Source organism: Heptranchias perlo, chromosome 25 (genome assembly GCF_035084215.1).
Source record: "Heptranchias perlo isolate sHepPer1 chromosome 25, sHepPer1.hap1, whole genome shotgun sequence".
NCBI classification, from domain to species: Eukaryota; Metazoa; Chordata; class Chondrichthyes; order Hexanchiformes; family Hexanchidae; genus Heptranchias; species Heptranchias perlo.
In genome coordinates this window covers 25323649-25337231 of record NC_090349.1, presented here as the reverse complement: position 1 = coordinate 25337231, position 13583 = coordinate 25323649, and the positions used below count along the sequence as shown (strand labels likewise).

General features: G+C 40.6%; 1 protein-coding gene across 1 annotated transcript in view; it reads left to right on the top strand.

Annotated features, from left to right (window-relative positions):
• The window catches only part of mlxip (MLX interacting protein), an 84205-nt gene extending 72146 nt beyond the window's left edge, over window positions 1-12059 (top strand). The window contains exons 15-18 of the mRNA XM_068005790.1: window positions 163-286; window positions 2207-2336; window positions 10372-10529; window positions 11531-12059. Of these exons, the coding sequence (XP_067861891.1) occupies window positions 163-286; window positions 2207-2336; window positions 10372-10493 (376 nt within the window). The 3' untranslated portion in view covers window positions 10494-10529; window positions 11531-12059. The remainder of the gene's footprint in view (window positions 1-162; window positions 287-2206; window positions 2337-10371; window positions 10530-11530) is intronic.
• The last annotated feature ends 1524 nt before the right edge of the window (window positions 12060-13583 follow it).

The window sequence follows — 13583 nt, the reverse complement described above, 5'->3', positions numbered from 1 at the left end:
CCCTGGTTTGTGTGCCTCAACTATTCACTGGATAAACTTACTGAGTCATTGGGTAGTTTAATTGTTTTATACTTTGTTTTGTCCTAGAAGTTGGTTGTGCTCATCAAATTATTTGACCTAATAGTTGATAGGAATTTGTAACATTTTGCTTCTTAATTTCAGTACCTGCCAACAGCAGCTTCCTGCCACTGGTGTCCCGATAACACGGCAACGATTTGATCATATGCGGGAAATGTTCGATGAGTATGTCAAATCGAGAACACTTCAGAACTGGAAGTTCTGGATTGTATCCTTTTTAATGCAGCAAAGCTGGAAAATGTTAGGTTCCATATGTAATTTTGATTTTTTTTCTTCCCAATTTCTCATGTTTTCTCCCTTTCTCTTCTGAAGGTGGTAACCAGGGTGTGGTTCCCCAGACTTCTCACTCAAATGAACATTCTTCATGTGAGCATTGATAGTCAACTAACCTGTCAACATTTCCTGTGAATAGTGATCAGGAGTGAAAACTCTGGCTGATCGCTAGTGTATTTACTCATTAGCCATTGAGGAGCTTATTTTAAAAAAACAAGTTAACTTAGAAATAATATTTACTTTAGTGGAAAATGAATGTTACATTGAATTTACACTTGTGCTACCTTTAGCACTGTTAGTGCACTAAATTCTTTAACAATCTGATAGGGTATTCTTTTGCACAACATTGAAGATTATCTTTAAGCATTACGTTCATCTGAAAAGTACTTTCCTAACCATCTGATAACGGTATTTATCATACAATGTGGAAGTTTGCTTTATCTTTAATGAGCATTTACTGAATAGCTAGATGGGTTTGAACAGGAAATAAGCAACTGAGCAGTTATTGCTTATTCAATCCATATTTGGACTTTCAGCGAGCTGCTACACAGGGTGTTTATGATGCCACAATTTTTGTGTGTTGGAGGTCATAGCCTACATTTTTCCCATAATGATGTTGGGGAGGGCCTAGATGAATTAATTTGGCTTCTCCTCACTTGAGCATGTAGAGAGCTGAAAGAACAAAATCGCGATCATCCTAGGTTTAAAAACAATGATATTTCAGTCTTCTCATGCTCTTAGGCACAGTAAGATATCTAACTCAGTTTCCACCACCCTGATGTTAATCAGCATTCAGCGTTCGAACAATCATTTTCTTTTTAAGAAGGGCAAATGATGGTTGTAACTATGTTAAACACTCAAAATGATAAAAGTTTTTTTAAAAATTGTATCCCGTTGGTTTTAAATGTAGTGTATTACTAATTTGCTATTATGTATGGCCAAATGCAAGAATCTGCAGAATAATACTATAGTCATATTGAATTTACATACGTACGAACATATGAATTAAGAGCAGGAGTAGGCCATTCGGCCCCTCGAGCCTGCTCTGCCATTTGATAAGATCATGGCTGATCTGATTGTGACCTCAACCCTACTTTCCCGTCTACCTCCGTAACCTTTGACTCCTTTGTTATTCAGGAATTTATCTAACTCAGCCTTAAAAATATTCAATGAACCTGCCTCCACCGCTCTCTGGGGAAGGGAGTTCCACAGACTCACAACCCTCTGAGAGAAAAAAACTCTCCTCATCTCCGTCTTTAATGGGAGACCCCTTATTTTTAAACTGTGGCTCCTAGTTCTAGTCTCCCACGAGGGGAAACATCCTCTCAGCATCTACCCCTTCTAGTCCCCTCAGGATCTTATATGTTTCAATAAGGTCACCTCTCATTTTTCTGAACTCCAGTGTATACAGGCCCAACTTGTCCAACCTTTTCTCATAAGATAACCCCCTCATCCCAGGAATCAGTCAAGTGAACCTTCTCTGAAACGCCTCCAAAGCAATTATGTCCTTTCTTAAATAAGGAGACCAAAACTGCACACAGTATTCTAGATGTGGTCTCACCAATGCCCTGTACAACTGTAGCAAAACATCTCTACTTTTATATTCCATTCCCCTTGCAATAAATGACCAGATTCAATTTGCTTTCCTAATCACTTGCTGTACCTGCATACTAACTTTTTGTGATTCATGTAATAGGACACCCGGATCCCTCTGTACCTCAGGGTTGTGCAATCTCTCTCCATTTAAATAATATACTGCTTTTCTATTCTTGAATGAGCTTAAAGTTTTCACTGTTTTTATAACAAAATACTTTAATTTGTTTAAATATGTTGTGATCCTTGATTCGATCATCAGTTTAGCGTAATCATAAAACCGTTGTTTGAATCTTTCAATGCCATGGTTACGACCACAAGTCTAGATGATTTATGCAAGTCAACACTGTCCTGGTTGGATCAACATTGTTCTCTACCAGTTCTTCGACCAAGTAAGTAAAGTGAGAGAGATGAATTGAGTTGAAGTAAACCATCTCTTAATTTCAGACAGTTTTAATTCTTCCTGGTCAGAGTACAAAAGAAGATAAAGGTAATATTAGTACTTTGGGAACAGAAAAGGTTATTGGAAGTAACAATAAAATACCTGTTAAAATTAAAGCAGGAATGATGAAAAATAAAAACTTATATTGTCTGTATAGCAATGTACAGAGCATCAACAACCAAAAGTGTGATAGGTCAAAAAAAAAGTAGGAAATACACCATCAGGGCATATAGGCAGGGTGGGGACAGTTACCCAAATAAGAATTTTGTACACGAAAGCACGTAGCATAAGAAACAAAACAAATGAGTTAGAAGCACAAATTCAGCTTAAAGGATATGATGTAGTAGCCATCACAGAGACCTGGCTACAAGCTGGGCATGATTGCGAGCTAAATATTCCAGGCTAAAGGATCTCAAAGGACAAGGAAATTGGGTAAGGAGGAGGAGTAGTCATATCGATATTGATAAAAGACATAATCACAGCAGTGGAAAGAAAGGACATCAGTAAGGGCGAACAGGCAGTGGAAACAGTATGGGTAGAACCAAGGGACAGTAAAGGATGGAAGACTAGTTGGAGTTGTCGACAAACCTCCTGACAGTAGTGATCTAGATGAGGGTTGTATAAATAAGGAAGTTAAGGAAGCATGTAGCAGAAACCACGTGATTATTATGGGAGATTTTAATTTTCACATAGACTGGGAGAAGTAGAATAGTAGAAAAGGCAATGAATTTCTAGAATATATTCGAGACAGTTTCCTGGAACAATATATTTCGGAACTGACAAGGGAAAAGGCCATAGTAGATTTAGTGATGAGTAACGAACCAGAATTAGTTAACAATCTGACTGCAAGGAAACATCTTGTGAATAGTGACCATAATATGATTGAACTTGATACCAGGTTTGAGCAGGAGAAACAAGATTCACAAACTCAGAATTTAAATTTAAGTAAGGCAAACGTCGAAGGGAAGAGAAATAAATTGACCACAGTAAACTGGACTGAGCTGTTGATGGATAAATCTACAAACAAACTGTGGGAAGTTTTCAAGGAAGTTTTTGGTACAATACAAAAGCAGTACATACCCCCAAAAGGCAAACTCTCCACTTGTGCAACCATGGTCAACAGACAAGGTAAAAGGGGTTAGGGCGGGAAAGTAGAATTGAGGTAGATCATCAGCCATGATCTTATTGAATGGCGGAGCAGGTTCGGGGGGTTGTATGGCCTACCATTGTTCCTATTTTATGTTCTTATAAAAGACAGTGTTAAGCTAACAGAAAAGGCTTGAACAAATGTGAGAAAAAGTGGAAATCCAGCTGACTGGGAGATCCATTTTAAAAAAAAAACAACAAAGGGATACAAAGAAAGTAATAAGCTGTGCAAAAAGGGAGTATGAGCAAAGACTTGCAAGAGATATGAAAGCTAACAGTAAAAGTTTTTATCAATAGATTGAGAAAGAGTGGTGAGGGGAATGTGGGCCCATTAAATACAGATGCAGGTGATACTATAATAGATAATAAAGAAACATAGAAAATAGGAGCAGAAGTAGGCCATTCAGTATGATCATAGCTGATCCTCTATCTCAATACCATATTCCCGCTCTCTTCCCATACCCCTTGATGCCTATTGTGTCGAGAAATCTCCTTCTTAAATATATTCAGTGACTTGGCCTCCACAGCCTTCTGTGGTAGAGAATTCCACAGGTTCACCACCCTCTGAGTGAAGAAATTTCTCCTCCTCTCAGTCCTAAATGTCCTACCCCGTATCCTGAGACTGTGACCCCTCGTTCTCGAAACAGCCAGGGGAAACATCCTCCCTGCATCCAATCTGACTAGCGCTGTCAGAATTTTATATGTTTCATTGAGAAATGGCAAACTTATTAAATGAATACTTTGAATCCTTCTTTACAGTAAGGGAAGAAAATTGAGAAAATAATGGGACTTAAGATAGACAAATCTCCAGGACTTGATGGTTTCTACCCATGGGTATTTCCACCCACAGGTGGGGAAATTGCATATGTGTTAGTCATAATTTTTAAAAGCTCCCTAGATTTGGGAATTGTGCCTTTGAATTGGAATATTGCAAATGCCACTCCATAATTTGAGATAGGAGGGAGGGAGAAATCAGGTAACTACAGATCTGTCAGTTTAATGTCTGTTGTGGAGAAGTTACTGGAATCTATCATCAGGGACAGAGCGACTGAGCAGTTGAACAAGTATGAGCTGATCAAAGAGAGATCAAAGACAGTATATAAGGATAGACCTAGAGCGGGAGGAGAGTCTGAGAGTCTAAGGCAAGTCATGGCAGCACAGCTCGCACCCTTGATATGCTCCTCCTGCACTATGTGAGAAGTCATGGACACTACCAGTGTCCCTGGCGATCATGTGTGCAGGAAGTGTGTCCAGCTGCAGCTACTCGCTAACCGTCTTCCGGAGCTGGAGCTGCGGGTGGATTCACTGTGGAGCATCCGTGATGCTGAGACTATCCTGGATAGCACGTTCAGTGAGGTGGTCATACCGCAGGTAAAGATTACGCAGGCAGAAAGGAAATGGGTGACCGCCAGGCAGAGTAAAAGGACTAGGCAGGTGGAGCAGGAGTCCCCTGGGGCCATCTCCCTCTCAAACAGATATTCTGCTTTAGATACTGTTGGGGGAGATGGCTTATCAGGGGAAAGCAGCAAGAGCCAGGTTCGTGGCACCACGGGTGGCTCTGCTGCACAGGAGGGGAGGAAGAGGAGTGGCAGGGCTATAGTGATAGGGGATTCAATTGTAAGGGGAACAGATAGGCGTTTCTGCGGCCGCAAACGTGACTCCAGGATGGTATGTTGCCTCCCTGGTGCTAGGGTCAAGGATGTCACTGAGCAGCTGCAGGGCATTCTGGAGGGGGAGGGTGAACAGCCAGTAGTTGTGGTCCATATTGGTACCAACGACATAGGTTTAAAAAAAGGGATGAGGTCCTGCAAGGTGAATTTAAGGAGTTAGGAGATAAATTAAAAAGCAGGACTTTAAAGGTAGTGATCTCAGGATTACTACCGGTGCCACGTGCTAGTGAGTATAGGAACAGGAGAATAGACAGGATGAATGCGTGGCTGCAGGGAATGGTGTAGGAGGGAGGGATTTAGATTCCTGGGACATTGGGACCGGTTCTAGGGAAGGTGGGACCTGTACAAGCGTGACAGGTTACACCCGAGCAGGACCAGGACCAATGTCCTCGCGGGGGTGTTTGCTAGAGCTGTTGGGGAAGGTTTAAACTAGAGTGGCAGGGGGATGGGAACCTGAGCGGGGAGTCAGAAGGGAATAAAGTTGAGAGCAGCAAGAGAGGGGAAGATCCAGGGGAAATCTACAATACAAATAGTACGAACAGTTGTTCAAGAACAAGTGAAAGGGAAAAGCGTAGAGCAGCGGAAAGAAAGTGTACTTTAGGCACAACAGATAAACTAAAAACTAGAAGGCGTAAGGCGATTAACCCAGCATCAAAGCTGTGGCAGGGGGTTGGGAACCTGAGCAGGGAGACAGAGGAAAGCGTGTCAGGAAGGGACAGAAGGTATGGAGTAAAAGGTAAAGTGTTAAAAAAGGAAAAAGCAGGAACTAAGTGTCACAAAACATATTTGAAAGTTCTTTATTTGAATGCATGTAGCATTCGTAACAAAATGGACGAGTTAACGGCACAAATAACAACTACGTATGGGTATGATCTTGTGGCCATTACAGAAACACGGCTGCAGGGTGACAACGACTGGGAATTAAATATGCCAAGGTATTTAACAATCAGGAAGGACAGGCAGGAAGGAAGGGGAGGTGGCGTGGCTATATTAATAAAGGAAGGAATCACCAATACAGAGAAATGATATTGGGACAAAGGATCAGGATAATGAAACAGTTTGGGTAGAGATAAGGAATAATAAGGGGAAAAAAACACTAGTGGGTGTAGTATATAGGCCTCCTAATAGTTGCAACTCTGCTGGAAGTACTAATCAGGAAATAGTCGGGGCATGTAATAAGGGAACAGCTATAATTATGGGGGATTTTAACTATCATATTAACTGGACAAATCAAATTGGGCAGGGCAGCCTTGAGGAAGAGTTTATTGAGTGTATTAGGGATGGATTTCTTGAGCAGTATGTAACTGAACCAACAAGGGGGCAAGCAACCTTGGACCTGGTCCTGTGTAATGAGCCAGGATTAATTAATAATGTCCTAGTTAAGGATCCCCTTGGAATGAGTGACCATAACATGGTTACATTCCATATCCAATTAGAGGGTGAGAAGTTTGGTTCTCAAACAAGCGTACTGAGCTTGAATAAAGGAGACTATGATGGTATGAGAGCGGAATTGATTAAAGTGGACTGGGAAAATAGATTAAAGGGTAAGACGGTACATGAGCAGTGGTGTTCATTTAAGGAGTTATTTTACAACTTTCAAAAAATATATATTCCACTGAGGAAAAAAGGGTGTAAAAGAAATGACAGCCATCCGTGGCTAAGTAAAGAAATTAAGGATAGGATCCGACTAAAAACAAGGACATATAAAGTAGCCAAACTTAGTGGGAGGATAGAGGATTGGGACGTCTTCAAAAGACAGCAAAAAGTAACAAAAGGATTGATTAAGAAAGGGAAGATGGATTATGAAAATAAATTAGCAAAAAATATAAAAACAGATAGCAAGAGTTTCTACAGTTATATAAAAAGAAAAAGGGTGGCTAAGGCAAACATAGGTCCCTTAGAAGATGAGACCGGGAAATTAATGGTGGGAAACATGGAGATGGCAAAAATGCTGAACAAATATTTTGTTTCAGTCTTTACGGTAGAGGACACTAAGAATATCCCAACACTGGACAAACAGGGGGCTCTGGGGGTGGGGGTGAGGAGCTAAATACGATTAAAATCACTGAGGAATTGCTACTCAGTAAATTAATGGGACTCGAGGCAGATAAATCCCCTGGACCTGATGGCTTACATCCTAGGGTCTTGAGGGAAGTGGCAGTAGGGATTGTGGATGCTTCGGTAATAATTTTCCAAAATTCTCTGGACTCAGCAAAGGTCCCGGCAGATTGGAAAACTGCTAATGTAACACCCCTATTTAAAAAGGGTAGTAGGCAGAAGGCTGGAAATTATAGACCAGTTAGCCTAACATCTGTGGTGGGTAAAATTTTGGAGTCTATTATTAAGGAGACAGTAGCGGAACATTTGGATAAACATAATTTAATAGGACAAAGTCAGCATGGCTTTATGAAGGGGAAGTCATGTCTGACAAATTTGCTTGAGTTCTTTGAGGACATAACGTACAGGGTGGATAAAGGGGAACCAGTGGACGTAGTGTATTTAGACTTCCAGAAGGCATTCGACAAGGTGCCACATAAAAGATTATTGCTCAAGATAAAGAATCACTGGATTGGGGGTAATATTCTGGCATGGGTGGAGGATTGGTTATCTAACAGGAAGCAGAGAGTTGGGATAAATGGTTAATTCTCGGACTGGCAACCAGTAGCCAGTGGTGTTCCACAGGGGTCGGTGCTTGGTCCCCAACTCTTTACAATCTATATTAAAGATTTGGAGGAGGGGACCGAGTGTAACATATCAAAGTTTGCAGATGATACAAAGATGGGAGGGAAAGTAGAGAGTGAGGAGGACATAAAAAACCTACAAGGGGATATAGACAGGCTGGGTGAGTGGGCGGAGATTTGGCAGATGCAATACAATATTGGAAAATGTGAGTTTATGCACTTTGGCAGGAAAAATCAGAGAGCAAGTTATTATCTTAATGGCGAGAAACTGGAAAGTACTGCAGTCCAAAGGGATCTGGGGGTCACAGTGCAAGAAAATCAAAAAGTTAGTATGCAGGTGCAGCAGGTGATCAAGAAGGCCAATGGAATGTTGGCTTTTATTACTTGGGGGATAGAATATAAAAACAGGGAGGTATTGCTGCAGTTATATAAGGTATTGGTGAGACCGCACCTGGAATAGTGCACACAGTTTTGGTGTCCATACTTAAGAAAAGACATACTTGCTCTCGAGGCAGTACAAAGAAGGTTCACTCGGTTAATCCCGGGGATGAGGGGGTGGACAGGTTGGTTGGGGATGAGGAGAGGTTGAGTTGATTGGGACTCTACTCATTGGAGTTCAGAAGAATGAGAGGCGATCTTATTGAAACATATAAGATTGTTAAGGAGCTTGATCGGGTGGATGTGGTGAGGATGTTCCCAAGGATGGGTGAAACTAGAACTAGGGGGCATAATCTTAGAATAAGGGGCTGCTCTTTCAAAACTGAGATGAGTAGAAACTTCTTCACTCAGAGGGTAGTAGGTCTGTGGAATTTGCTGCCCCAGGAAGCTGTGGAAGCTACATCATTAAATAAATTTAAAACAGAAATAGACAGTTTTCTAGAAGTAAAGGGAATTAGGGGTTACGGGGTTACGGGGAGCGGGCAGGAAATTGGACATGAATTTAGATTTGAGGTTAGGATCAGATCAGCCATGATCTTATTGAATGGCGGAGCAGGCTTGAGGGGCCGATTGGCCTACTCCTGCTCCTATTTCTTATGTTCTTATGTCATTATGGATTTGTGAAGGGTAGATCATGTCTGATAATCTAGTTGAACTTTTTGAGGAGGTCACTAACATGGTGGAGATGGATGTTGTCTATATGGACTCCCCGAAGGCGTTTGATAAGGTTCAGCATAAGAGCATGGAATTTTCGGCGTAAGTACAATGTGCCCAAATATCCTCAATTTTTTACGGCTGTCTATCGATCCCTCCACCCGAACGCATTTCCATCCATAAAACTGGAACAGTCCCCAAGTTACAGAGCTTCATATTCGAGTTTCCTGCAATCTCTGCTATTTTATTGCAATTTTAATAAAAATTTATCTTCCGAGACCTGCACTATATTTTCTGGTTGTTTGAATGCATTTTTATAGCATAAGTATAAGTCACATTAAAAATGGAAACACTGCCCTGACTGCAGGCTCTTAAAGATGCTGTGCATGATGGTTGAATGAGTTGAAACTTTAATTTTCATACTTGAAGTGAAATATATGGTGAGTTTGGCACTTTCCTTGTGGCTGCGATTGTTTATCCTGATTTACGTCCATTTTACATTTGGACTTATTCTAATGAGGTTTGCAGGAAATTTGAGCATAACTTGACATCAGCAGAATGGGTGCATGTTCAGATCTAATTTCCAGGTTGCACCCACGGAAGAAATTCCAGGCCATTGTTAGCACAAATGTGAGCGCACAGAATTGGAGGTAACCTTGTGACGTGGATTATTGATTGGGAGGTAGAAGATAGAGCGTAGGGAAAAAGGGAATGTACTCTGATTGGCGGGATATGACAAGTGATTTCCTCAGGGATCTGTAGTGGGACCTCAGCTTTTCACCATGTGTATCAATGACTTGGATGAAGGAATAGAGCGTTGTATATCCAAGTTTGCCAGGTGAGAAATTGAGACTTTTTGGTTTGTTTCTTTTGAAACATAAGTAGGATTCAAAGGCGAAAAAATAACCTGAGAGCTGCCATCTTATCTGAGTCACCTCTGTAGTATTGGTGGTATATGAGCAGTTGTGGGAAGCACTGACACACAACCCACATCAATCACAAAACCGTAATGACAAATTTAGAACTTAAATTTCCAACAAGATGGCACGCTTTGCTATAGGAGCTTGTGTGTTAAATTTAGCATGTTTTGCTTTTCCGGTAAAACACACATTAGTGTTAGCACAAACATGACTATTGTCAGCTGCCCCCGTAGGTCGTACACCTCTGAAGTGATGCAGCAGTTCATCTAATGGGGAATGTTGTCAGAAAATGAGCGGTCTTCTCTTTCTCCACTTTTCATCCCTGTCTAAATTTTTTGTTTTTGGGCAATCTATAATCTCTCTTCATACTGCATAGGAAATCTTGAATTGAATCAATGTTTTCATATCCATCTGAATGATTGTTACAGGCTTGATAAATCAAAAATCTTATTTAAATTTTCTTTTGTTTGTTTCAGTGGTACTGAACCCACTTCGTCAACTTAGTACTACCACGTCCATTTTGTCTGATCCATCACTGATGCCCGAACAAGCCACGCAAGCTGTAAACCGAATCAGTAAGAGCCGTGGGGAGTCATAGCGTCAACTTCTGTGGCAGCGGCATTTCCTGTGAAATGTGAGAGTCTCATGGTTGGAGATAGCCCTTTTGGTGGAAAAGCATGTGTATGCTTTTTTCCCTCTCTTCCTCTCTGTGACTTTTGCACTTTAAACAATCTTGAAAGCTGTGACCTGCATAGTTGGGCAACCTAAAGTGAACTGCTGGGTCTTAAATGTTCTTCAATAAGCCTTCTGATTTTAAAGTTAAACCCAAAAATTAACCCCAAAAGATAAATTCCAAAATGAGGGAAACCCAATCGTACCTGGAAATGTCAATGTCTGCATGCTATATTTCTGATGTGACGCATGCAGCTCCTTTTGCCATTTGGCTCAAGCAATATGTCTTTTTTTTTTCTGCTCTAACAGGCAGCATCACTGTAGTGCACAACTTCAGTCTGTCATCTGTAGCCCAGGGGGAAGGGAAGAGAGAGGGGAGATAGTGCTGAGGATGTTGCTAATGATGTATGCCAACTCCTTTTAGCATTATTATTTGTGAAGATTGTTTAAGCATAAGCATTTATTATTTACTCATGGTATTTTATTGGTTCCAACATTTTTGATGGCATCCAAAGTTTTGATTACAAATATTTAGTTTTATTTTCAACCCCAAAAAAATACATTTCCTCACAGTTGATTTCACCTGTTTTTTTTAATAACTTGTGTATAGGGACCCATTCTCCAAAAAAAAAATCAGAAGGTTTATCCCTTAGTAATTCAACATCCCTTTTCAGTGCATTGCTCTGATGATCAAGAAGAAAGTTAAGCTCAGGTACACATAAGCTGCAAGTCCTATGGACAGCAATAAAACTTTGTTGTCTGTGGCTTATGAAAGCCTCAGTTATACAAATGGTTGGTGTAGGTTTTTGAAAATTACTATTAAAATCAAAGTGTAAATGTATTTAAGGGAAGTCAACTCAAGGGAAATATTTTTTTGGATACTTGCAACAATATTTGTTTAACACCTTTTTTTTGAAACTCCAATGCCTCAATACTACCCATTTGATTTTTTTTTTCTCCTAGTAAGCTTTCTGAAAAAAGTGCAGACTGTGTGTAAGAACCAAAGAAAATACTTAACTGATGCAAAGGCAGGTGTTTTTGCATCTTGCCTCTATTCTATTTCACCAGTGAACAGGTATGAATAATGTTAAACTGATAATGTGTTTCTAGAAAAAAGGTGCTCATTTGTCACAGATCAATGCATGGATTTACCTTCCTTGTGTTCATTGGAAGGGAAAAGCAAAGTACATTTATTAGATCATTTCAAATGTTGCCTAAAAAAAAAATCTTCCTTTTGAAGAATAATAAATTATGTTTTGTAATGATGTGGCAGAAAACATAATTGTGTTGTGGTTGTATTAGGCAATGGAAAACCAAATGATGGTCACATGTTCAAACTAGATTCTGTATGCAATTTGTGCAAAATCTGAGACCTGATTGGTGTACATAATTGTTTTAGGGTTCCAGTCCTATCTACACTTCTTTCTATTTAGAACCATGATGTATTAAAGCTTCATTTATATTTTATTAAATAAAATAGAAGCCAACTCTATTACTTTTGACCTTTTCATTTTGGTGGTCACCTGATCAAGTCTACATAAATTTACAGTGGACAGTGGGTTTTTCATACAAACTTCATGCTTTTAAAAAGTTTCTCAGTCTGTAGACTCAGTACCACAAAAGATGCGTTTACCCACAAGCCATCAGATTGCACTAAGAAGGTCCTTGGTGTTGCTGAGTTGGCTGATCTCAGCCAAGGCATTAGTACGATTGCTGCTGTGGGCTTTAATGCTCATAGGTTAGGGACAGGAAATTGACCCAAAGTTCCTGTCCCTGATCACTTTCCAGTGCCTACTCCTGTAAAGTATGAATATTGAGTGAGGATCAGGGTCATGCTTGGTTCTGATGGCACAATGGTGCAATAGTCTGCCAGTACTCGGTGCCTAGGCTCATACATGAATTGCCATTTGGAGGTGCCAAAGGATTAACAGCACCCATGGAATTGTACCCCAGCATAACCTAGTACCTTCAGGGGAGATGGGGGAATATTAAATTTGGCCATGAAATGATGTATCGTGCTAGCTCATGAACTGGGGAATGATGCATAAAAATTTTAAAAGCTTTGATCAGTGGAAGAAGCATACATGAAATGACAGCATTTAGGAAATTCACACTGGTCTGCACATTCAGCTGACCAGCCAGTGGCTAAATCCTTAAATTGATACTGACCCTTCAAAGGCACAAGCATTTGTTTCTGTCCAGAGGTTTAGTTGAAACAAGTTTTAAAAAAAAGTGTTCACAAGTGAAATTTCTAATGTGACTTATAAAAGTAATTTTAATATTAATTAAAATTCCATGAGGCAGTTAGTGCCCTTGAGATAAATAGAATGTCTTGCTGTTTATGGTGAATTCCAGCCATTCTCATATGTATGTGAAAAACTGTCCTAAATCTCACATGCAACGATGTGGAGATGCTGATGATGGACTGGGGTGGACAAATGTACGGAGTCGTACCATACCAGGTTATAGTCCAACAGCTTTATTTGAAATCACAAGCTTTCGGAGCTTTGCTCCTTCATCAGGTGAGTGAAGGGTTCCATAAAGGCACCGCATATATAGTCCGAGAACAATGCCTGGTGATTACGGATAATCTTTCCAACTGCCCGTTATCACACCTCGGCAGAGAGATAATCACAGAGGATGGTGTTCAGACAGGTTAGTCAGGGACACATTTCTTCCAAGAATACTGAATACACAAGGCGTCAGATAACAAAGACAGAGGGAGAGAGAGAGAGAGAGAGAGAGAGAATGACCAGTTGTATTAAAAACAGATAACTTTTTTTCGCTGGTGGGGTTATATGTAGCGTGACATGAACCCAAGATCCCGGTTGAGGCCGTCCTCATGGGTGCGGAACTTGGCTATCAATTTCTGCTCGACGATTTTGCGTTGTCGTGTGTCTCGAAGGCCGCCTTGGAGAACGCTTACCCGAAGATCGGAGGCTGAATGTCCTTGACTGCTGAAGTGTTCCCCGACTGGGAGGGAACCCTCCTGTCTGGCGATTGTTGTGCGGTGTCC